Source organism: Ranitomeya variabilis, chromosome 5 (assembly GCF_051348905.1).
Source record: "Ranitomeya variabilis isolate aRanVar5 chromosome 5, aRanVar5.hap1, whole genome shotgun sequence".
Lineage (NCBI taxonomy): Eukaryota > Metazoa > Chordata > Amphibia > Anura > Dendrobatidae > Ranitomeya > Ranitomeya variabilis.
Window position 1 is genome coordinate 564,432,921 of NC_135236.1, and position 27,068 is coordinate 564,459,988.

General features: G+C 44.6%; 1 protein-coding gene across 1 annotated transcript in view; it reads right to left on the reverse strand.

Annotated features, from left to right (window-relative positions):
* Window positions 1-24,842: 24,842 nt before the first annotated feature.
* TGFBI (transforming growth factor beta induced) overlaps window positions 24,843-27,068 on the reverse strand; it is a 180,018-nt gene continuing 177,792 nt past the window's right edge. Inside the window, exon 17 of the mRNA XM_077265973.1 lies at window positions 24,843-25,922. Within this exon, the coding sequence (XP_077122088.1) occupies window positions 25,870-25,922 (53 nt within the window). The 3' untranslated portion in view covers window positions 24,843-25,869. The remainder of the gene's footprint in view (window positions 25,923-27,068) is intronic.

Here is a 27,068-nt window from a genome sequence, read left to right on the forward strand (position 1 = left end):
TACCAATCAGCAACTTGGATTCCATGACAGACAGAGGCCGCAACCAATGAATATCCATGACAGACAGAAAGACAGGAGGACAGACAGACGGAAGTGACCCTTAGACAATTATATATATACTAGATGGTGGCCCGATTCTAACGCATCGGGTATTCTAGAATATGTATGCGTACCGCCTCACCAACACTGGAGCTCCTGCAACCCCCAACCTACTGTCTCCTTCCCCATAATCCTGTAGAATGTAAGCCCGCAAGGGCAGGGTCCTCGCCCCTCTGTATCAGTCTGTCATTGTTAGTTTGTTTACTGTAAGTGATATCTGTAACCTGTATGTAACCCCTTCTCATGTACAGCACCATGGAATCAATGGTGCTATATAAATAAATAATAATAATAATAATATTGCACAGCCCACACAGCATATTGCACAGCCACGCAGTACATTGCGCAGCCCACGTAATACATTGCGCAGCCCACGCAGTACATTGCGCAGCCCATGCAGTACATTGCATGTTCACGTAGTATATTGCCCAGTCACGTAGTATTTTGCCCAGTCACGTAGTATAATGCTCCATGCAGTTATGGCCCCATAGATGCCCAATATAATGCTCCATGCAGTTCTTTATGGCCCCATAGATGCCCCATATAATGCTCCATGCAGTTATGGCCCCATAGATGCCCGATATAATGCTCCATGCAGTTATGGCCCCATAGATGCCCCATATAATGCTCCATGCAGTTCTTTATGGCCCCATAGATGCCCCATATAATGCCCCATATATTGCTCCATGCAGTTATGGCCCCATAGATGGCCCATATAATGCTCCATGCGGTTATGGCCCCATAGATGGCCCATATAATGCTCCATGCAGTGATGGCCCCATAGATGCCCCATGTAATGCTCCATGCAGTTCTTTATGGCCTCATAGACGCTCCATACAGCATTGTGCCACATGTAATGCTGCTGCTGAGGCAATAAAAACAAAATATCACATACTCACCTCTCGTCGCTGCTCCTCAGCGTCCCGTCTCTCCGCACTGACTGTTCAGGCAGAGGGCGGCGCAGTTATTTACTGCGTGGGCTGTGCTATATACTATGTGCCCTGTGTTATATACTGCGTGGCCTGTGTTATATACTGCGTGGCTGCTATATACTGCATGGGCTGTGTTATATAGTAAGTGGGCTGTGTTATATATAGTGCGTGGCCTGTATTAACGCATAGAACGCAGTAGTCTTCAACTTTAAGTTGCTTTTGGTTCATTCTTATGAAATTTAGACGATTAGCTTCAATTTTAACATATGCGTCAACTAAGTACTCTTGTGTCAGTGTCCCACTGTTTAAAATAGGATTGAAGTAATTTCGGACAGACAGACGAAAACTGTAGTATTGCAGCTGTATAATTCTTCTTGAAGTTCCTTGTTGGTTTAGGTTTTCATGCCACCCTTGTTCACCTCTTGGAAAGAATAGCGGATACAGAAGAGCATCAAGGTTGCTGTGCAAAATGCTAATTCGTTGTGTCTTAGGAACCAAAGGGTTGTTTTGGTCTGGCTTAAGATGGACTAATATATCCCTTTGAAAAGGAGGTTCTCCATCATCGTTTTGAAAAACAACTGCAACCTCACTAAGGCTGGTTTCACACTTGCGTTTTGATCTGCAGCGTTTGTAAAAAAAACGCAGGCGGTGAAAAAACGCATGTAAACGCATGCAAACGCTGCGTTTTTTAGACGCATGCGTTTTTGCATGCAGAAAAAAACGCGGCATTTTGACGCGTTAACATGCGTTTTTTCCTGCGTTTGCGTTTTTGAAACGCATGCTGAGAAGTGTGTGACAGCTGCCAATCATCAAAATCAACTAGAAAACCCACTATTAATAGAATTAGCTAGGGTTAGGGTTAGGGTCCCTAGGGTTAGGGGTAGCTTTTTATTAGAAGAATGTCCTTTTCACCAGGTCACTGATAAGCCACCCCCCACCAAGGTGATAAAGGGATCCAAACCCTAACCCTACCCCTAACCCTAACCATAACCCTAGGGATCCAAACCCTAACCCTAACCCTAACCCTACCCCTAACCCTAACCCTAGGGATCCAAACCCTAACCCTACCCCTAACCCTAACCCAAGGGATCCTAGGGATCCATAGGGATTGGCTATTATGTTGACCTGGAGACCAGGACATTCTTCTAAAAGCTTTGTTCAATGTGGACACCCCAAGATATACGGTATTGCTATAGAGTACTAAAAATATAAACTCAGAGAGTATTCACTGTCATATTGTTAGGGTTAGGGGTAGGGTTAGGAGTAGGGTTAGGGTTAGGGGTAGGGTTAAGGTTAGGGTTAGGATCCCTTTATCACCCTGATGGTGGGGGATGGCTTATCAGGGTGTATTCTTGATTTTTTCTATAAAAACGCATGCGTTTAAAACGCAAGCAAATTCATGTACGCAAAACGCATGCGTTTCCATAGACATCAATGCATTTTTTGACGCAAATCAAACGCATGATGAAATGAACACATGTGTTTTTTTGCAGCAAAAAAACGCCTCTGAAAATTACTACATGCTGCATTTCTGCAAAAGAACGCATGCAGCAAAATGCTGCACATCAAAACGCAAGTGTGAAACCAGCCTTACACGTGGTTTGTTGTAAAGTCGAGGATTCTGTTTACGTTCTTGTTTAATGGCCATGACAATAGAAGGCATTTCAGTACCATTTTGTATAGCCCTCTGTTCCTCCTCAGCTTGAACGTCTTTTAGCATGCGATATGCTCCAGCAAATGGGCTTATTTTTTGTAAATGTACAGCAATTTGGTTCATCAGTTCAGCATCACACTTTTCATTTTCTTTTAGGTTCATCCTTTGTTCTGTAGCCTCATTTGTATCAATGATGTATAATTGTGCAAATTTTGGTGGTTGTCCTATTTCTGGGTGAAGTGTTCCAGTGCGATGGTAGATCTGGACGCGAATTTTAAAACAATACGGTCCGAATCCAGGGGGCGGTGCAATGTTGGCACCGAATGAAGCAAACGCATGAATATTGTTGATGCTTCTGATATTTTCCATGAAATTTCTACTGTGTTGATGCATTCCTTTCATTAATTGCTCAAACCGATCTGAGTAGTGAGGTCTAGCATAACTTTTCCTTTTTGGCAGCATTGAGTAAACTGATTGTGAGATGGTTTTTCATCAATGAAATTCAGAGAATCGCATTTAGAGCAAACTGCATTCATATTCCCACAGTAGTGTTCATGAATTGTACTTTCATTGTCTGTTACGTAATGTGCAAGTTGTTGAATATTGTCCTGGTCGTGCCTTAGTTGGTAGAGCATTCGTTTTTTATGAATTTGGCGATCATGTTGTTCCTGTCGTACAACAGTTTGTTCTGGTGTCTCCGGTTGGCGACGGTGTCTGTGAGATTCCGCATCCTGGGCTTGTCTGGCAGCAGTTTGTTGTGGTGTCTCCTGTTGGCGACGTTGTCTGTGAGATTCCACATCCTGGGCATGTCTGGCAGCAGTTTGTTGTGGTGGCTCCTGTTCCCGATGTTGTCGTTTTCTTGCTGCTGCTTTTCTGTCATCCTCATTAGCGTATTTTCATTTATGACCCATTCTAAGATAGAAACACAGGGCGATGCCGCCCATACAGGGAGACGCAGGCACGCACCCTACACAATGGCGGCACTTGACAGCAGTGGAGGACAATGATGATTCCAGAATTCGCGGCAGACTGTGCCCGTCGCTGATTGGTCGAGGCCGGCTGGCCTCGACCAATCAGAGACTGTGCCCGTCGCTGATTGGTCGAGGCCTAGCGGCCTCGACTAATCAGAGATGCGGGATTTCCAGGACAGACAGACAATTAAACCCTTGAGACAATTATATATATAGAAGATATACACTCACTGGCCACTTTATTAGGTACACCTGTCCAACTTCTTGTTAACACTTAATTTCTAATCAGCCAATCACATGGCGGCAACTCAGTGCATTTAGGCATGTAGACATGGTCAAGACTAGGGTTGAGCGACTTTCATTTTTTTCAGATCGAGTAGGGTTTTGGGAAACCCGATTTTGTCCAGAGTCGAGTCGAGTGCATTCGGCCGATTATCGCTAAAAGTCGGGGATCGACCGAAACACGAAACCCAATGCAAGTCAATGGGGAAGCATAGTCGGCAGTGAGTGGAGGCCAGGAAAACACCTACAGTGCCCATTTTAATGCCAAAAACATCCATTCTTGTTTCTGAAGCTTGCCAATCGTAATTAACTTTATAATAATAGTTGGGCATAGGGAATTGGGGGTCATTTGGCAAAAGTTGTGGGGGGAGTAGGGCTGGCTCAATTTTTTCGTGGGCCCAGGAAATGCGGACTACGTCACGGCGGTGTTGCAGGGAAAGGTAAGTATTTAAACGTTGCAAGTGCTGTGATCCTGAGCAAGCAGGGGGGGGCCCACTCGTTCGCATTGGCACTGGCACAGGGCCCCTCAAAGTACGGCGGTGTGTTTGCATGGCGGGGGCGCCTCCCACCAGCAGCGACACTTTTGCGTACTCTGAGGGGCCCTGTGCCAGTGACGTCGCCAACGAGTATGCCCCCCCCACCTGATGAAGGAACCTGCACTTTCATCTGCACCTTCCTCTTTGTCCCTGTGTAAGGTGGTATAACATGCGAGAAGGGGAACCTTACTTTCAGCAGGGTCAGATTCTGGCTGTGTAGAGTACAAGGGGAATGTACCAGCAGACTCATTTAGCAGTGGCTGGGCAATGGGCAGGATGAGGAGGAAACAGATATAGGGCCAAAGAATAAAGTAGGCTAAATGCAGTTCAAAATTGGTAACAGGACTAAACAGGCGGCATTGCTTTGTTCAGTGGAGTAGCAAACCCAAGAGCAGCAGACACTGTTTCAAGGGCCTAACCACACTAGTAGGCCAAATGCAGTTTAATATCTGATAGTATAGGGCGAAAGGCAGAATGTGGAAGCTCAGCTTTGTTCAGTTGAGGACAACACCAGGGAGGGGCAGAAGCCGTTAGTAGGCCCTAACCACCATTTTGTTTTTTCAAAACCACTTAATGAGAGCCGGAAGGTTGAAGCTCAGCTTTATTTAGTTGTGGGCAACACCAGGGAGGGGCAGAAGCCGTTAGTAGGCCCTATCCACCATTTTGTTTTTTCAAAACCACTTAATGAGAGCCGGAAGGTTGAAGCTCAGCTTTATTTAGTTGTGGGCAACACCAGGGAGGGGCAGAAGCCGTTAGTAGGCCCTATCCACCATTTTGTTTTTTCAAAACCACTTAATGAGAGCCGGAAGGTTGAAGCTCAGCTTTATTTAGTTGTGGGCAACACCAGGGAGGGGCAGAAGCCGTTAGTAGGCCCTATCCACCATTTTGTTTTTTCAAAACCACTTAATGAGAGCCGGAAGGTTGAAGCTCAGCTTTATTTAGTTGTGGGCAACACCAGGGAGGGGCAGAAGCCGTTAGTAGGCCCTATCCACCATTTTGTTTTTTCAAAACCACTTAATGAGAGCCGGAAGGTTGAAGCTCAGCTTTATTTAGTTGTGGGCAACACCAGGGAGGGGCAGAAGCCGTTAGTAGGCCCTATCCACCATTTTGTTTTTTCAAAACCACTTAATGAGAGCCGGAAGGTTGAAGCTCAGCTTTATTTAGTTGAGGGCAACACCAGGGAGGGGCAGAAGTCGTTAGTAGGCCCTATCCACCATTTTGTTTTTTCAAAACCACTTAATGAGAGCCGGAAGGTTGAAGCTCAGCTTTATTTAGTTGAGGGCAACACCAGGGAGGGGCAGAAGCCGTTAGTAGGCCCTATCCACCATTTTGTTTTTTCAAAACCACTTAATGAGAGCCGGAAGGTTGAAGCTCAGCTTTATTTAGTTGAGGGCAACACCAGGGAGGGGCAGAAGTCGTTAGTAGGCCCTATCCACCATTTTGTTTTTTCAAAACCACTTAATGAGAGCCGGAAGGTTGAAGCTCAGCTTTATTTAGTTGAGGGCAACACCAGGGAGGGGCAGAAGCCGTTAGTAGGCCCTATCCACCATTTTGTTTTTTCAAAACCACTTAATGAGAGCCGGAAGGTTGAAGCTCAGCTTTATTTAGTTGAGGGCAACACCAGGGAGGGGCAGAAGCCGTTAGTAGGCCCTATCCACCATTTTGTTTTTTCAAAACCACTTAATGAGAGCCGGAAGGTTGAAGCTCAGCTTTATTTAGTTGAGGGCAACACCAGGGAGGGGCAGAAGTCGTTAGTAGGCCCTATCCACCATTTTGTTTTTTCAAAACCACTTAATGAGAGCCGGAAGGTTGAAGCTCAGCTTTATTTAGTTGAGGGCAACACCAGGGAGGGGCAGAAGCCGTTAGTAGGCCCTATCCACCATTTTGTTTTTTCAAAACCACTTAATGAGAGCCGGAAGGTTGAAGCTCAGCTTTATTTAGTTGAGGGCAACACCAGGGAGGGGCAGAAGTCGTTAGTAGGCCCTATCCACCATTTTGTTTTTTCAAAACCACTTAATGAGAGCCGGAAGGTTGAAGCTCAGCTTTATTTAGTTGAGGGCAACACCAGGGAGGGGCAGAAGCCGTTAGTAGGCCCTATCCACCATTTTGTTTTTTCAAAACCACTTAATGAGAGCCGGAAGGTTGAAGCTCAGCTTTATTTAGTTGAGGGCAACACCAGGGAGGGGCAGAAGCCGTTAGTAGGCCCTATCCACCATTTTGTTTTTTCAAAACCACTTAATGAGAGCCGGAAGGTTGAAGCTCAGCTTTATTTAGTTGAGGGCAACACCAGGGAGGGGCAGAAGCCGTTAGTAGGCCCTATCCACCATTTTGTTTTTTCAAAACCACTTAATGAGAGCCGGAAGGTTGAAGCTCAGCTTTATTTAGTTGAGGGCAACACCAGGGAGGGGCAGAAGCCGTTAGTAGGCCCTATCCACCATTTTGTTTTTTCAAAACCACTTAATGAGAGCCGGAAGGTTGAAGCTCAGCTTTATTTAGTTGAGGGCAACACCAGGGAGGGGCAGAAGCCGTTAGTAGGCCCTATCCACCATTTTGTTTTTTCAAAACCACTTAATGAGAGCCGGAAGGTTGAAGCTCAGCTTTATTTAGTTGAGGGCAACACCAGGGAGGGGCAGAAGCCGTTAGTAGGCCCTATCCACCATTTTGTTTTTTCAAAACCACTTAATGAGAGCCGGAAGGTTGAAGCTCAGCTTTATTTAGTTGAGGGCAACACCAGGGAGGGGCAGAAGCCGTTAGTAGGCCCTATCCACCATTTTGTTTTTTCAAAACCACTTAATGAGAGCCGGAAGGTTGAAGCTCAGCTTTATTTAGTTGTGGGCAACACCAGGGAGGGGCAGAAGCCGTTAGTAGGCCGTAACCAAAGTTGAAGGCCAAATGCAGTTTAATTTCTGATACTATAGGCCGAAAGCCAGAAGGTGGAAGCTCCGATTTAGACAGTGGAGGACAATTTGAATTATGGACTGCAGACATACTTAGTAGGCTGTCCTCTGTGGACCATGCATCCAACACATTAACCCATTGTGCCGTAATGGACACGTAATCTTCCGTGGCCATGCCTACAGGTCCATGCGTCTGTTGTCAGGTGCACCTTTGTACTCACAGATTGCCAGAGTGCATGGACAATGCGGTCTTCTACAAGCTGGTGGAGGGTTGGGATGGCTTTTCTCGCAAAAGAAGTGTCGACTGGTTAGCTTGTAGCGTGGTACAGCGTAGTCCATCATGGCCTTATTAATAGTAAATAAAATATATAACTAGGCTCTATGAACTTTTAAATAGGTTCCAGGGGTACACGGGCAGCATTGGTGTGGTCAGTGGAGGAGTATTGCAAGTAGGGGCCGCAGACAGGCTCACAAAGGCCTAAAATAACAAACAGTAGGCAGTCATGGCAGTTTGAAATCGGTTACATGGATACACAGGCAGGCACTCCAGGCAGCATTGTGGTCAGTGGAGGATTATTGCAAGTAGGGGCCGCAGACAGGCTCACAAAGGCCTAAAATAACAAACAGTAGGCAGTCATGGCAGTTTGAAATCGGTTACATGGATACACAGGCAGGCACTCCAGGCAGCATTGTGGTCAGTGGAGGAGTATTGCAAGTAGGGGCCGCAGACAGGCTCACAAAGGCCTAAAATAACAAACAGTAGGCAGTCATGGCAGTTTGAAATCGGTTACATGGATACACGGGCAGGCAGCTTGGTGGTGAGTGGAGGAGTATTTAAAGTAGGGACCGCAGACAGGCTTCAAAGGCCTAACATAATAAAATGGGCTGGCTGTAGGCACTTTATAATTGGTTCCAGGGGTACACGGGCAGCAGTGGTCTGGTCAGTGGAGGACTAGTGGAAGGAGGGAGCGCAGAAAGGCTTCAAAGGCCTAAAATAACAAACAATAGGCTCATGGCAGTTTTACAGCGGTTACATGGATACACGGGCAGGCAGCTTGGTGGTGAGTGGAGGAGTATTTAAAGTATGGACCGCAGACAGGCTTCGAAGGCCTAACACAATAAAATGGGCTGGCTGTAGGCACTTTAAAATTGGTTCCAGGGGTACACGGGCAGCAGTGGTCTGGTCAGTGGAGGACTAGTGGAAGGAGGGAGCGCAGAAAGGCTTCAAAGGCCTAAAATAACAAACAATAGGCTCATGGCAGTTTTACAGCGGTTACATGGATACACGGGCAGGCAGCTTGGTGGTCAGTGGAGGAGTAGGGACCGCAGACAGGCTATCAAAGGCCTAAAATAACAAACAATAGGCTCATGGCAGTTTTACAGCGGTTACATGGATACACGGGCAGGCAGCTTGGTGGTGAGTGGAGGAGTATTTAAAGTATGGACCGCAGACAGGCTTCGAAGGCCTAACACAATAAAATGGGCTGGCTGTAGGCACTTTAAAATTGGTTCCAGGGGTACACGGGCAGCAGTGGTCTGGTCAGTGGAGGACTAGTGGAAGGAGGGAGCGCAGAAAGGCTTCGAAGGCCTAAAATAACAAACAATAGGCTCATGGCAGTTTTACAGCGGTTACATGGATACACGGGCAGGCAGCTTGGTGCTGAGTGGAGGAGTAGGGACCGCAGACAGGCTATCAAAGGCCTAAAATAACAAACAATAGGCTCATGGCAGTTTTACAGCGGTTACATGGATACACGGGCAGGCAGCTTGGTGGTGAGTGGAGGAGTATTTAAAGTATGGACCGCAGACAGGCTTCGAAGGCCTAACACAATAAAATGGGCTGGCTGTAGGCACTTTAAAATTGGTTCCAGGGGTACACGGGCAGCAGTGGTCTGGTCAGTGGAGGACTAGTGGAAGGAGGGAGCGCAGAAAGGCTTCAAAGGCCTAAAATAACAAACAATAGGCTCATGGCAGTTTTACAGCGGTTACATGGATACATGGGCAGGCAGCTTGGTGGTCAGTGGAGGAGTAGGGACCGCAGACAGGCTATCAAAGGCCTAAAATAACAAACAATAGGCTCATGGCAGTTTTACAGCGGTTACATGGATACACGGGCAGGCAGCTTGGTGGTGAGTGGAGGAGTATTTAAAGTATGGACCGCAGACAGGCTTCGAAGGCCTAACACAATAAAATGGGCTGGCTGTAGGCACTTTAAAATTGGTTCCAGGGGTACACGGGCAGCAGTGGTCTGGTCAGTGGAGGACTAGTGGAAGGAGGGAGCGCAGAAAGGCTTCGAAGGCCTAAAATAACAAACAATAGGCTCATGGCAGTTTTACAGCGGTTACATGGATACACGGGCAGGCAGCTTGGTGCTGAGTGGAGGAGTAGGGACCGCAGACAGGCTATCAAAGGCCTAAAATAACAAACAATAGGCTCATGGCAGTTTTACAGCGGTTACATGGATACACGGGCAGGCAGCTTGGTGGTGAGTGGAGGAGTATTTAAAGTATGGACCGCAGACAGGCTTCGAAGGCCTAACACAATAAAATGGGCTGGCTGTAGGCACTTTAAAATTGGTTCCAGGGGTACACGGGCAGCAGTGGTCTGGTCAGTGGAGGCCTAGTGGAAGGAGGGACCGCAGACAGGCTTCGAAGGCCTAACACAATAAAATGGGCTGGCTGTAGGCACTTTAAAATTGGTTCCAGGGGTACACGGGCAGCAGTGGTCTGGTCAGTGGAGGACTAGTGGAAGGAGGGAGCGCAGAAAGGCTTCAAAGGCCTAAAATAACAAACAATAGGCTCATGGCAGTTTTACAGCGGTTACATGGATACACGGGCAGGCAGCTTGGTGCTGAGTGGAGGAGTAGTGCAAGGAGTGTCTGTCCCAGTACTCCCAAAATATAAATAGATGTTAATGTCTCGCAAAACAACCAAAACAAAAAAAAAGGTGGCATACTTAGGTACAGGGGTGGGCTCATCTGCTGTGTTTCTGACATAGTAATTTGGCAGTAACTATTTAATGGTGCCAATATAGGACACAGACACAGACTACTTTAAGTTGCATCATAGATGTCTACAAATTTGTATTGTCAGTGCCAGACATTGAATGATGTCAGCGAATAGACTAAAGATTGGTGGAGCTGTGCGACATAATTTTGCACGTGGTAGAGCCCAGTTTGAGCTGGGGTAGGGGGGAACTCTCTTGAGGCCGGCGGGACCGCCCCAGGGCCACTCATGTTACAACGGTGTGTCTGACGTTGGGTGCGCACCACCACCGCCAGAGACACTACATTGTACTATGAGGGACCCAGTAGCAATGCCGTCAACCAAAAGCGAGCACACCCACCTCTTCAGACAAACAGCAGTCTCACGGGTGCTTGCGCCAAGTCGCGATACCACGGCCCCGTGTGGGGAGTTTGGCCATTTAGGGAGGTGTAAACATGTCGTATGCTGTACAATCTGCAGCAGCAAATTAGACATTAGAAAAGTAATTCACAGGCAAGAGCTTTTCATAGGAAAGCTAGGTGTCGGCCGGGCAAGGTGGGGCAAAAGATTTTGAAATCCAGTTGTGGTTCATTTTAATGAATGTTAGATCGTCAACATTTTGGGTAGCCAGACGAGTCCTTTTTTCGGTTAATATTGACCCTGCAGCACTGAATACTCTTTCTGATAGGACACTTGCTGCCGGGCAAGCAAGCTCCTGCAATGCATATTCTGCCAATTCTGGCCAGGTGTCTAATTTGGAGGCCCAGTAATCAAATGGGAATGACGGTTGAGGGAGAACATCGATAAGGGATGAAAAATAGTTAGTAACCATACTGGACAAATGTTGTCTCCTGTCACTTTCAATTGATGCAGCAGTACCTGTCCTGTCTGCGGTCATAGCAAAATCACTCCACAACCTGGTCAGAAAACCCCTCTGTCCAACGCCACTTCTGATGTGTGCACCCCTAACACTCCTAGTCTGCTGCCCCCTGGAGCTCGTGTGAGAACGATCACGTGCGCTGTGTGCTGGGAATGCCTGAAGCAAACGGTCAACAAGAGTTGATTGTTTGGTTGCTAATATTAGTTCCAAGTTCTCATGTGGCATAATATTTTGCAATTTGCCTTTATAGCGTGGATCAAGGAGGCAGGCCAACCAGTAATCGTCATCGTTCATCATTTTCGTAATGCGTGTGTCCCTTTTTAGGATACGTAAGGCATAATCCGCCATGTGGGCCAAAGTTCCAGTTGTCAAATCTCCGGTTGTGATTGGTTGAGGGGCAGTTGCAGGCAAATCTACGTCACTTGTGTCCCTCAAAAAACCAGAACCCGGCCGTGACACGCAACCAATTTCCTGTGCCCCCGTGAAAGTTTCCGCATTAAAAATATACTCATCCCCATCATCCTCCTCGTCCTCCACCTCCTCTTCGCCCGCTACCTCGTCCTGTACACTGCCCTGACCAGACAATGGCTGACTGTCATCAAGGCTTCCCTCTTCCTCTGGTGCAGACGCCTGCTCCTTTATGTGCGTCAAACTTTGCATCAGCAGACGCATTAGGGGGATGCTCATGCTTATTACGGCGTTGTCTGCACTAACCAGCCGTGTGCATTCCTCAAAACACTGAAGGACTTGACACATGTCTTGTATCTTCGACCACTGCACACCTGACAACTCCATGTCTGCCATCCTACTGCCTGCCCGTGTATCCTCCCACAAATAAATAACAGCACGCCTCTGTTCGCACAGTCTCTGAAGCATGTGCAGTGTTGAGTTCCACCTTGTTGCAACGTCTATGATTAGGCGATGCTGGGGAAGGTTCAAAGACCGCTGATAGGTCTGCATACGGCTGGCGTGTACAGGCGAACGTCGGATATGTGAGCAAAGTGCACGCACTTTGAGGAGCAGGTCGGAGAACCCAGGATAAGTTTTCAATAAGCACTGCACCACCAGGTTTAAGGTGTGAGCCAGGCAAGGAATGTGTTTCAGTTGGGAAAGGGAGATGGCAGCCATGAAATTCCTTCCGTTATCACTCACTACCTTGCCTGCCTCAAGATCTACTGTGCCCAGCCACGACTGCGTTTCTTGTTGCAAGAACTCGGACAGAACTTCCGCGGTGTGTCTGTTGTCGCCCAAACACTTCATAGCCAATACAGCCTGCTGACGCTTGGCAGTAGCTGGCCCATAATGGGACAACTGGTGTGCAACAGTGTCATCTGCCGATGGAGTGGTTGGCCGACTGCGTTCTGTGGAAGAGCTGTAGCTTCTGCAGGAGGACGAGGAGGAGGAGGAGGGGGTGCGAACGCCTACAGCCAACTGTTTCCTAGACCGTGGGCTAGGCACAACTGTCCCTAAATTGATGTCGCCTGTGGACCCTGCATCCACCACATTCACCCAGTGTGCCGTGATGGACACATAACGTCCCTGGCCATGCCTACTGGTCCATGCATCTGTAGTCAGGTGCACCTTTGTACTCACAGATTGCCTAAGTGCATGGACGATGCGCTGTTTAACATGCTGGTGCAGGGCTGGGATGGCTTTTCTGGAAAAAAAGTGTCGACTAGGTAGCTCGTATCGTGGTTCAGCGTACTCCATCAGGGCTTTAAAAGCTTCGCTTTCAACTAAACGGTAGGGCATCATCTCTAACGAGATTAGTCTAGCTATGTGGGCGTTAAAACCCTGTGTACGCGGATGCGAGGATAAGTACTTCCTTTTTCTAACCAGAGTCTCATGTAGGGTGAGCTGGACTGGAGAGCAGGAGATCGTGGAACTTTCGGGTGTGCCGGTGTACATGGCAGACTGAGAGACGGTTGGAGACGGTATTGTTTCCGCCGGTGCCCTAGATGCAATATTTCCTCCTACTAAACTGGTGATTCCCTGACCCTGACTGCTTTTGGCTGGCAAAGAAACCTGCACAGATACTGCCGGTGGTGCGGAAAATGGTGGCCTTACAGTGACGGAAGGGATGTTGCGTTGCTGACTAGCTTCATTGGCCGAGGGTGCTACAACCTTAAGGGACGTTTGGTAGTTAGTCCAGGCTTGAAAATGCATGGTGGTTAAGTGTCTATGCATGCAACTAGTATTTAGACTTTTCAGATTCTGACCTCTGCTTAAGCTAGTTGAACATTTTTGACAGATGACTTTGCGCTGATCAGTTGGATGTTGTTTAAAAAAATGCCAGACTGCACTCTTCCTAGACTCGGATCCCTTTTCAGGGATTGCAGACTGAGCTTTAACCGGATGGCCACGCTGTCCTCCAACAGGTTTTGGCTTTGACACGCGTTTTGGGCCAGATACGGGCCCGGCAGATGGAACCTGTTGCGATGTTGATGCCTGCTGCGGCCCCTCCTCCACCTCCGCTTCTGAACTACTGCCGCCTGCACCCTGTTCCCCCAATGGCTGCCAATCGGGGTCAATAACTGGGTCATCTATTACCTCCTCTTCGAGCTCGTGTGCAACTTCGTCTGTGTCACTGTGTCGGTCGGTGGTATAGCGTTCGTGGCGGGGCAACATAGTCTCATCAGGGTCTGATTGTGGATCTGTACCCTGAGAGGGCAATGTGGTGGTCTGAGTCAAAGGAGCAGCATAGTACTCTGGCTGTGGCTGTGCATCAGTGCACTCCATGTCAGAATCTACTTGTAATGGGCATGGCCTGTTAAATGTTTCACTTTCTAAGCCAGGGACGGTATGTGTAAAGAGCTCCATGGAGTGACCCGTTGTGTCGCCTGCTGCATCCTTCTCTCTTGTTGTAGTTTTTGCTGAGGAGGACAAGGAAGCGACTTGTCCCTGACCGTGAACATCCACAAGCGACGCGCTGCTTTTACATTTACCAGTTTCGGAAGAGGAGGCAAAAGAGCTAGAGGCTGAGTCTGCAATGTAAGCCAAAACTTGCTGTTGCTGCTCCGCCTTTAAAAGCGGTTTTCCTACTCCCAGAAAAGAGAGCGTTCGAGGCCTTGTGTAGCCTGACGACGAAACTGGCTCCACAGCTCCAGACTTAGGTGGAATATTTTTATCCCCACGACCACCTGATGCTCCACTACCACTACCATCATTACCAGCTGACAATGAACGCCCACGACGACCTCTTGCACCAGACTTCCTCATTGTTTAAAAATCGTAACCAAACTAACTTTATTTGTTGCTGTCAAACAACTTACACGGTGAGCTATAACTTCAGTATGATTTCAATATCCCTTAACAGGTTGGTGAGACCACAAGGAAAATCAGGCACAATGTTACACACTCTGTTTTCTGTGACACCAAATCACAGAGATGACACACACGCAGGACTGTCACTCAAGCACTAATGTCAATATTAATCTCCCACCTAATTTATTTATTTTTTTTTCTCTGTGAGACTTTAGAAACCAAATAATATTAAAAAAAAAAAAAAAAAACAAGGCTTTCTATGGCCCACTGAATGAGAGATGGCACGCACAGGAGTGGCACACAAGCCCTGACTGAGGCCAATATTTTTCTCCCACTGATTGATGTAGTGTTTTTGTGTTGAGGTTGATTTTAAAACACAAATGAAGGAAAAAAATAAAAAGGCTTTCTATGGCCCACAATTAGAGAGAGAGGTGGCACACCCAGGAGTCAAGACTGGCACACAAGCTGAAATGGCAATATTACTCTCCCACTGTTTTTTTATGTATTTTTTTTTTATTTTCAGGGAGACTTTAGAAACCAAATAATATTAAAAAAAAAACAAAAAAACAAGGCTTTCTATGGCCCACTGAATGAGAGGGACAGAGGTGGCACACCCAGGAGTCAAGACTGGCACACAAGCTGAAATGGCAATATTACTCTCCCACTGTTTTTTTATGTATTTTTTTTTTATTTTCAGGGAGACTTTAGAAACCAAATAATATTAAAAAAAAAACAAAAAAACAAGGCTTTCTATGGCCCACTGAATGAGAGGGACAGAGGTGGCACACCCAGGAGTCAAGACTGGCACACAAGCTGAAAGGGCAATATTACTCTCCCACTGTTTTTTTATGTTTTTTTTTTTTTTATTTTCAGGGAGACTTTAGAAACCAAATAATATTAAAAAAAAAAAAAAAACAAGGCTTTCTATGGCCCACTGAATGAGAGGGACAGAGGTGGCACACCCAGGAGTCAAGACTGGCACACAAGCTGAAATGGCAATATTACTCTCCCACTGTTTTTTTATGTATTTTTTTTTTTATTTTCAGGGAGACTTTAGAAACCAAATAATATTAAAAAAAAAAAAAAAAACAAGGCTTTCTATGGCCCACTGAATGAGAGGGACAGAGGTGGCACACCCAGGAGTGAAGACTGGCACACAAGCTGAAAGGGCAATATTACTCTCCCACTGTTTTTTTAGGTATTTTTTTTTTTATTTTCAGGGAGACTTTAGAAACCAAATAATATTAAAAAAAAAAAAAAAAAAACAAGGCTTTCTATGGCCCACTGAATGAGAGATGGCACGCACAGGAGTGGCACACAAGCCCTGACTGAGGCCAATATTTTTCTCCCACTGATTGATGTAGTGTTTTTGTGTTGAGGTTGATTTTAAAACACAAATGAAGGAAAAAAATAAAAAGGCTTTCTATGGCCCACAATTAGAGAGAGAGGTGGCACACCCAGGAGTCAAGACTGGCACACAAGCTGAAATGGCAATATTACTCTCCCACTGTTTTTTTATGTATTTTTTTTTATTTTCAGGGAGACTTTAGAAACCAAATAATATTAAAAAAAAAACAAAAAAACAAGGCTTTCTATGGCCCACTGAATGAGAGGGACAGAGGTGGCACACCCAGGAGTCAAGACTGGCACACAAGCTGAAATGGCAATATTACTCTCCCACTGTTTTTTTATGTATTTTTTTTTTATTTTCAGGGAGACTTTAGAAACCAAATAATATTAAAAAAAAAACAAAAAAACAAGGCTTTCTATGGCCCACTGAATGAGAGGGACAGAGGTGGCACACCCAGGAGTCAAGACTGGCACACAAGCTGAAAGGGCAATATTACTCTCCCACTGTTTTTTTATGTTTTTTTTTTTTTTATTTTCAGGGAGACTTTAGAAACCAAATAATATTAAAAAAAAAAAAAACAAGGCTTTCTATGGCCCACTGAATGAGAGGGACAGAGGTGGCACACCCAGGAGTGAAGACTGGCACACAAGCTGAAAGGGCAATATTACTCTCCCACTGTTTTTTTAGGTATTTTTTTTTTATTTTCAGGGAGACTTTAGAAACCAAATAATATTAAAAAAAAAAAAAAAAAAAACAAGGCTTTCTATGGCCCACTGAATGAGAGATGGCACGCACAGGAGTGGCACACAAGCCCTGACTGAGGCCAATATTTTTCTCCCACTGATTGATGTAGTGTTTTTGTGTTGAGGTTGATTTTAAAACACAAATGAAGGAAAAAAATAAAAAGGCTTTCTATGGCCCACAATTAGAGAGAGAGGTGGCACACCCAGGAGTCAAGACTGGCACACAAGCTGAAATGGCAATATTACTCTCCCACTGTTTTTTTATGTATTTTTTTTTTATTTTCAGGGAGACTTTAGAAACCAAATAATATTAAAAAAAAAACAAAAAAACAAGGCTTTCTATGGCCCACTGAATGAGAGGGACAGAGGTGGCACACCCAGGAGTCAAGACTGGCACACAAGCTGAAATGGCAATATTACTCTCCCACTGTTTTTTTATGTATTTTTTTTTATTTTCAGGGAGACTTTAGAAACCAAATAATATTAAAAAAAAAACAAAAAAACAAGGCTTTCTATGGCCCACTGAATGAGAGGGACAGAGGTGGCACACCCAGGAGTCAAGACTGGCACACAAGCTGAAAGGGCAATATTACTCTCCCACTGTTTTTTTATGTTTTTTTTTTTTTTATTTTCAGGGAGACTTTAGAAACCAAATAATATTAAAAAAAAAAAAAACAAGGCTTTCTATGGCCCACTGAATGAGAGGGACAGAGGTGGCACACCCAGGAGTGAAGACTGGCACACAAGCTGAAAGGGCAATATTACTCTCCCACTGTTTTTTTAGGTATTTTTTTTTTTATTTTCAGGGAGACTTTAGAAACCAAATAATATTAAAAAAAAAACAAAAAAACAAGGCTTTCTATGGCCCACTGAATGAGAGATGGCACGCACAGGAGTGGCACACAAGCCCTGACTGAGGCCAATATTTTTCTCCCACTGATTGATGTAGTGTTTTTGTGTTGAGGTTGATTTTAAAACACAAATGAAGGAAAAAAATAAAAAGGCTTTCTATGGCCCACAATTAGAGAGAGAGGTGGCACACCCAGGAGTCAAGACTGGCACACAAGCTGAAATGGCAATATTACTCTCCCACTGTTTTTTTATGTATTTTTTTTTTATTTTCAGGGAGACTTTAGAAACCAAATAATATTAAAAAAAAAACAAAAAAACAAGGCTTTCTATGGCCCACTGAATGAGAGGGACAGAGGTGGCACACCCAGGAGTCAAGACTGGCACACAAGCTGAAAGGGCAATATTACTCTCCCACTGTTTTTTTATGTTTTTTTTTTTTTTATTTTCAGGGAGACTTTAGAAACCAAATAATATTAAAAAAAAAAAAAAAACAAGGCTTTCTATGGCCCACTGAATGAGAGGGACAGAGGTGGCACACCCAGGAGTCAAGACTGGCACACAAGCTGAAATGGCAATATTACTCTCCCACTGTTTTTTTATGTATTTTTTTTTTTATTTTCAGGGAGACTTTAGAAACCAAATAATATTAAAAAAAAAAAAAAACAAGGCTTTCTATGGCCCACTGAATGAGAGGGACAGAGGTGGCACACCCAGGAGTGAAGACTGGCACACAAGCTGAAAGGGCAATATTACTCTCCCACTGTTTTTTTAGGTATTTTTTTTTTTATTTTCAGGGAGACTTTAGAAACCAAATAATATTAAAAAAAAAAAAAAAAAAAGGCTTTCTATGGCCCACTGAATGAGAGGGACAGAGGTGGCACACCCAGGAGTCAAGACTGGCACACAAGCTGAAAGGGCAATATTACTCTCCCACTGTTTTTTTAGGTATTTTTTTTGTTTCAGGGAGACTTTAGAAACCAAATAATATTTAAAAAAAAAAAAAAAAAAAATAGGCTTTCTATAGCCCACTGAATGAGAGATAGCACACACAGCAGTGGCACACAAGCCCTGACTGAGGCCAATATTTTTCTCCCACTGATTGATGTAGTGTTTTTGTGTTGAGGTAGATTTTAGAACACAAATGAAGGAAAAAATAAATAGGCTTTCTATGGCCCACTCAGTGAGAGATGGCACACACAGGGATGGCACTGTAGCAGAAATGCCAATCTTAATCTCCCACAAAAAAAAAAAAAAAAAAAAAAAACAGGGACTGTCCTACAATTACTATCTCCCCTGCAGTAATCTCAGCCAGGTATGGCAGGCAGCAATAGGAGTGGACTGATGCACAAATTAAATAAAAAGTGTGGACAAACAAAAAAGATAGCTGTGCAGAAAGGAAGGAACAAGAGGATATGTGCTTTGATAAAAGCAGTTGGTTTCCACAGTGGCGTACACACAGGAATACAGCTATCAGGGAGCCTTCTAGGGCAGCCCAATGAGCTACAGCGCTGAGGGGAAAAAAAAAAAAAAATAGCTTCCACTGTCCCTGCACACCGAAGGTGGTGTTGGACAGTGGAAATCGCTGCAGCACAAGCGGTTTGGTGGTTAGTGGACCCTGCCTAACGCTCTCCCTGATTCTGACGAAGCGGCAGCAACCTCTCCCTAAGCTCAGATCAGCAGCAGTAAGATGGCGGTCGGCGGGAACGCCCCTTTATAGCCCCTGTGACGCCGCAGACAGCAAGCCAATCACTGCAATGCCCTTCTCTAAGATGGTGGGGACCAGGACCTATGTCATCACGCTGCCCACACTCTGCGTTCACCTTCATTGGCTGAGAAATGGCGCTTTTCGCGTCATTGAAACGCGACTTTGGCGCGAAAGTCGCGTACCGCATGGCCGACAAGCACAGGGGTCGGATCGGGTTTCATGAGACGCCGACTTAGCCAAAAGTCGGCGACTTTTGAAAATGATCGACCCGTTTCGCTCAACCCTAGTCAAGACAATCTCCTGCAGTTCAAACCGAGCATCAGTATGGGGAAGAAAGGTGATTTGAGTGCCTTTGAACGTGGCATGGTTGTTGGTGCCAGAAGGGCTGGTCTGAGTATTTCAGAAACTGCTGATCTACTGGGATTTTCACGCACAACCATCTCTAGGGTTTACAGAGAATGGTCCGAAAAAGAAAAAAAATCCAGTGAGCGGCAGTTCTGTGGGCGGAAATGCCTTGTTGATGCCAGAGGTCAGAGGAGAATGGGCAGACTGGTTCGAGCTGATAGAAAGGCAACAGTGACTCAAATCGCCACCCGTTACAACCAAGGTAGGCCTAAGAGCATCTCTGAACGCACAGTGCGTCGAACTTTGAGGCAGATGGGCTACAGCAGCAGAAGACCACACCGGGTACCACTCCTTTCAGCTAAGAACAGGAAACTGAGGCTACAATTTGTACAAGCTCATCGAAATTGGACAGTAGAAGATTGGAAAAACGTTGCTTGGTCTGATGAGTCTCGATTTCTGCTGCGACATTCGGATGGTAGGGTCAGAATTTGGCGTAAACAACATGAAAGCATGGATCCATCCTGCCTTGTATGGAGCATCTTTGGGATGTGCAGCCGACAAATCTGCGGCAACTGTGTGATGCCATCATGTCAATATGGACCAAAATCTCTGAGGAATGCTTCCAGCACCTTGTTGAATCTATGCCACGAAGAATTGAGGCAGTTCTGAAGGCAAAAGGGGGTCCAACCCGTTACTAGCATGGTGTACCTAATAAAGTGGCCGGTGAGTGTATATATATATATATATATATATATATATATATATATATATATATATATATATATATATATATTTTTTTTTTTTAATAATAGTGTACTAAATAAAAGATTCAGATTTTACTTTGGACTTTGTACTCCTGTTTCTTTGTAGGTTTAATACATGATTTAGGAGAGACAACTATATTATAGTCTATCATAGGTATTTCTATGTGCCCATAGATGACTGAATACAATACGTTTCATAGTTCAGACCTCAACATTTTATTTTGCACACCTCTAATCATAAGGAAAGAAAATAAACTTGATTTTTCTAGAGCATTATAGAAGAAATACCTTCAGAATACTTTTCCCTAAAGCCAAGTTTGTTGACATGAATAGCTTGTATGACTGTTCACATGCTTTCAGAGCTTCCAGGGTTCCATCACTATTTTTCATTCTAGCCCTCAAAATGAGAGCCCAGACAGACACCATATAAGCCATAATAGGCCTTTGTTAAGTATTTAGGTCTGTCATTTGAAGCAAAATTACAGCATCAAGTCTGCTCTTTTAAATAGAAATCATGATGACAATGTTCACAATTATGCCACTTGTCACGAGTGTACTGGGACAGAAAGGGGCCACAGGACCATGGTGTCTGATTTCTCTTACTTCTGCACTTTACCTTCATATTAAACAGTTTCTGAAAGCAGTTCAGGGGTTAATCTGTTCAGTTAAGAGCTCCTGGAAGTTTTCCTGCTTTGATAATCTCAGCTGTTCAGTGTTGGCCACTCCCACCTGCTATATATATATTTGCCACTGGCAAGCAGGGATTGCTGGTGTTAGTTTAATACTGCCTGGTTCTGGAGTTGGAGATGTTGGTTGTTAGGAGGCATTTGAAGTGTTGTTCTAAAGACTCTTGCTTGGTGATTTTTCACTGTGCAAATCCTCATCCTCTCCTATTTGTTTTTCTTTTTCACTGTGCTAGGAGAGATCTCATTGAGGTCACCGCAGTTCAGCCAGGCTGAAAACGCAGCCTCAGTGACTGGAGGTAACCTTAATTAGGTTAGCACCGGTCACTGAGGCTTCACTCGCAGCAGCTAGCTCAGTCACCAGCCGTTCTCAGCCTGGATGGTCGCATCTTGGCACAGTCCAGGTTGAAAATGGTTTATCCGCCAGACATGAATTACGGCAAGGGCCAGAAGGTCGGATAGGTGAGGGATAGTGCTGTTTTTTATTTTTGTTTTATTACAGAAGACGAGGGTATAGACGTTAGGTAAGTATAACTGTGTTTGTTATTTTTAATTTTAGATAAAAAAACTAAAAGTGTTTTGTTTTATTTCAAATAAAGAGCTTTATTCTGGTGTTGTATTTATTTACCAACTTTATTATTTTATTTATTTCAACTATAGGATTAGTAATCAATAGGTGTCTTATAGATGTCTCTATATTACTAATCCATGGGCTTGATGTCACCGGACAATACAAAGGTGACATCAACCTCACAATTATGAACTCCACTTGCAACCATTACAGAGCAAGTGGGAAAAGCCAGACAAAGTGCCAGAATTGGCGCATTTAATAGATGTGCCTTTTCTGGGCAGCTGCAAACTGCTATTTTTAGGCTGGGGGGCAATACCCAATACAAGCCTGAGAATACCAGTACCCAGCTGTCTTCTTTAGCAAGGCTTATTATCAAAAGTGGTGGTGACCACACACCGTTTTTTAAAATTATTTATTTAAATAATTAAAAAATACGGCATGAGAACCCCTCTATTCTTGATAACCAGCCTTGTTGAAGCTGACAGCTGAGGGTTTCAGACTTCAGCTGTGAGTTTTGTCTGGCTGGTTATCAAAAATACAGGGGAACCCACGCCAGTTTTTCTTTAATTACCGTATATCTCAAGACGAGATTTTCAGCCCACTTTTTTGGGCTGAAAGTATCCTTCTCGGCTTATACTCGAGTCATACGCAGGGGTTGGCAGGGGAAGGGGGGCGGAGCTGTGTAATAATGCTCACCTGCTCCTGGTGTGGTCCCTGCACGTCTTTTCCCTGGAGCCATCAGCTTCTTCCTGTAGTGAGCAGTCACATGGCCCTGCTCATTACAGTAATGAATATGGACCCCACTCCACTCCCATAGGGGAGTATGCGATATTCACCTGCTCCCCGTTCCACCGTCGGCGCTGCTGCATCTTCCATGTCCTCTGCAGTGACGCTCAGGTCAGAGGGCACGATGACGCGATTAGTGCGCGCCGCCCTCTGCCTGAGCACCAGTGTAGAGGACGGGAAGGAACAGAGGCGGTCGGCGGTGGAACAAGGAGCAGGTGAATATAGAAAGTGCCGGGGGCCTGAGAGGTGAGTATGTGATTTTTTATTTTTTTAATCGCAGCAACAGCATATGGGGCAAATATCTGTGTGGAGCATCTTATGGGGCCATGTGCAGCATTATATAGGGCACATATCTGTATGGAGCATCTTATGGGGCCATGTGCAGCATTATATGGGGCAATTATCTGTATGGAGCATCTTATGGGGCCATGTGCAGAATTATATGGGGCAATTATCTGTATGGAGCATCTTATGGGCCATGTGAATCATTATATGGGGCACATATCTGTATGGAACATCTTATGGGGCCATGTGCAGCATTATATGGGGCAATTACTACTCCCCTCTCATCTCTTCTTCCCACAACCGCATCCAAGACTTCTCCCGTGCTTCCCCCATACTCTGGAACTCTCTACCCCAGCACATCAGACTCTCGCCTACCATAGAAACTTTCAAAAAGAACCTGAAGACTCACCTCTTCCGACAAGCCTACAGCCTGCAGTGATCCTGAACCTACTGAACCGCCGCACAACCAGCTCTGCCCTCTCCTAGTGTATCATCACCCATCCCCTGCAGATTGTGAGCCCTCGCGGGCAGGGTCCTCCCTCCTTATGTACCCGTGTGACTTGTTTTTTGCTCATGTTTAATGTATTTGTCTATATTTGCCCCGTATTTCACATGTAAAGCGCCATGGAATAAATGGCGCTATAAAAATGAATAATAATAATAATAATAATAATTATCTGTATGGAGCATCTTATGGGACCATGTGCAGCATTATATGGGGCAATTATCTGTATGGAGCATCTTATGAGGCCATGTGCAGCGTTATATGGGGCAAATAACTGTATGAAGCATCTTATGGGGCCATAATCAGCATTTGTGCAGCATTATATGGGGCAAATATTTGTATGGGGCCATGTGCAGCATTATATGGGGCAAATATCTTTATGGAGCTTCTTATGGGGCCATGTGCAGCATTATATGGGGCAAATATCTGTGTGGGGCATCTTATGGGGCTATGTGCAGCATTATATGGGGCAAATATCTGTATGGGGCCATGTGCAGCATTATATGGGGCAAATATCTTTATGGAGCATCTTATGGGGCCATGTGCAGCATTATATATGGGGCAAATATCTGTATGGAGCATCTTATGGGGCCATGTGCAGCATTATATATGGGGCAAATATCTGTATGGGGCCATTTGCAGCATTATATGGGGCAAATATCTCTGGAGCATCTTATGGGGCCATAATCCACATTTGTGGAGCATTATACGGGGCAAATGTGTCTATGGAGCATCTTATGGGGCCATAATCAGCACTTGTGCAGCTTTATATGTGGCATATTTTAATATGGAGCATCTTATGGAGCCCATAATAAACTGTATGGAGCATTATATGGGGCATATTTTGTGTAGAGCATCTTATGGGGCCATCATGAACTGTATGGAGCATTATATGGGGCTCCTGATTCAATATAGATATTCAAAAACACTTAAACTACTGATGTCTCAATTCATTTTACTTTTATTGGTATCTATTTTTACTTTTGAAATTTACCAGTAGCTGCTGCATTTTCCACCCTAGGCTTATACTCGAGTCATTAAGTTTTCCCAGTTTTTTGTGGCAAAATTTGGGGGTCGGCTTTTACTCGAGTATATAAGGTATTTATTTACAGTGCAGGAGCCAGCTGATGAATACTCCCATCAGCCTCTCCTGCTCTCACTGTTATTAGTTGTAGCAGATGTCACATGATGGGAGCATTACACCAGTGACTGGAGGTAAACTTCATACCTCCAATCACAGCTGAGTGCTCACGCTGTCTTTTGACAGAGTGTGAACCGCAGCTCTCTGACTGTTGGGGGTGATTTCACCACCAGTCAGACACAGTGTTAACTGCGCTGTCATGCACATGACAGCGTGGCAAAGACTGGATGTTCGGGCCCCGGTCCAAGTTCAGGTTTGAACCCCTACTCTTTGTAACTGTTCGGCCGAACCCACTGGACCCGAACATCCAGGTTTCCGCCCATCTCAATTTATGAATTCTCTCAACAGCAATTGGAGTTCAAAAGATTTGTTGGTGCTAGATATAAGATTTTATTCCCCGATCCTTATCTTAATATTGAAATAAGATAAAATTCATTAAGATCCATGCCACAAATATTTCCAGGTTTTTCATTTTGTTCAGCTCTGGTTCAGAAATCATACCCGTTACTCATATTTGTTGATAGAGGTTTTCAAAAATCTAATTTTCAAATACAATGTCTAAGAAAATATTTTAGGCAAACAAATAAAGACACAAAAAATAAAACAAAGAAATCACTTAGTAAAAGGTGTTGTTTATTTTGTACATTTTGTGAATGGTGGGTGCTCACTGTGATGGATGCACTGTTGGGTTAGAGTGTGAAGGTACAGAACTTTAATTCAAAATGACTTAATGGAAAATGATCAATAAACAATCATCTGAGAAATTAGAATTGGAACAGAAACGTGTTTATCCTTAACAACCCAACATTGCACCATAAAACAGACATGACTTAAGCAAAAACACAGCTACAAAATACATAAAACAAAAATCCATCTGAGCTAATGTTGCCATTGTCGTGGAGAATGTTAAAGTCAAAAGTCTGATAATTTGGACTAATCTTGAAGCCCTCTTTTCCATTTTTTGCTAAAAATTTTAATATAACATATTTTTGCTACTATACTAAAATTGACATGCTTGTTTTATCACCCCCAAAATTATTTTGGGTGATATTATGGCAAATTTTAAAAATATTTTATTTAGTTAATTTGTACCACACACTTGCAAAGTCTCAATTTGAATTGGTTACTAAATCAGCAAATTTAGTAGAATACTGATACACTACATTTGTCTCGGTATGTGACCTCTCTAGAAAATCTTATCAATGCTCAGTCACCGGGGGTCGGCCAGCGTAATCTCAGCTATCATAGAACAATGTGGCAATGATGTTGGTGAAAATTGATGGCTCCACTTTGCTTTCTATGGAGACGGCATGGTTCACAATTCTTTATCAGAGTTAATTTTCCTACAATAATTAAATTAACAATTTAAGAGCTGCTGTAATTTTAAGAGTTCATGGGTTATAATGCATAGACCAAATGTCTAACCCATTTATTGACAGCAGGCACTTGTTCTTATGTTATCATATGTCTAGCAAGAACAAGTGCCTCAAGCAACGAGAACGGTTTAGACATGTAGACAAAATTTTCTACACTTCAAACAGGAAACATAAAATCAATTTACAAAAACAAGTTACAAAATGTGAATCATGTTATAAAAAAAATAAAGAGGCACCAGTGGTGAATTACTGCTGCATTATTTTCACTCAGAAGTTCTTTGTTTCATTTTCGACATTAGCATGGAATATCCAGGGGCTGAAAAAGGTGGAAAGGAAAGTATCAACATTATCATGCATCCAAATATGCCCTAATGCCCAAAGTTATTGAGTTTAACTATGGGAAATTAAAAGTATAGTTTATCCGCCATTGCTGGACAAAGCTCTGTATGCTCTTTTTGTATGATTCAGTTATCATGGGGAGGTAGGAAGGGGGCGCAATAACAACTCCAGAAAAGATCCAACTCCCCACTAATTTTGTAATAAATACAGCCTGTAGCAAGCACCTGCGTAAGTGCATAGGTGTAATTCAAATACTAGTAAAGTACAAGTGAACACATGCATATTTGGCAAAATGTTCTATGACAAACTATTTTTTTTAAAGAAGAATGTAATATTCTCACTGATCGGAGAATTCTCCAGTTTCCAGCACCACTCTGGTCGTATTCTCCCTGGAATAATCTGGGGTTTATGTGTGAACAGAAAGCGCTCTTATAATGTAAATCTATTGAAAGAGGCTTCATAGGCTTAAGGCCCCGTCTTACATAGCGAGATCGCTAGCGAGATCGCTGCTGAGTCACTAGTTTTGTGACGCAACAGCGACCTCCATAGCGATCTCGCTATGTGTGACACGTACCAGCGATCAGGCCCCTGCTGCGAGATCGCTGGTCGTGTCAGAATGGCCTGGACCTTTTTTTGGTCGTTGAGGCCCCGCTGACATCGCTGAATCGGTGTGTGTGACACCGATCCAGCGATGTCTTCACTGGTAACCAGGGTAAACATCGGGTTACTAAGCGCAGGGCCGCGCTTAGTAACCCGATGTTTACCCTGGTTACCAGCGTAAATGTACAAAAAAACAAACAGTACATACTCGCCTTTCGGTGTCCAGGTCCCTTGCCGTCTGCTTCCTGCTCTCACTGACTGCCGCCGTACAGCGAGAGCGCAGCGGTGACGTCACCGCTGCGCTCTGCTCTCACTGTACGGCCGGATCTCAGTCAGAGCAGGAAGCAGACGGCAAGGGACCTGGACACCGAAAGGCGAGTATGTAGTGTTTGTTTTTTTTGGTAACCAGGGTAAACATCGGGTTACTAAGCGCGGCCCTGCGCTTAGTAACCCGATGTTTACCCTGGTTACCCGGGTGCTGCAGGGGGACTTCGGCATCGTTGAAGACAGTTTCAACGATGCC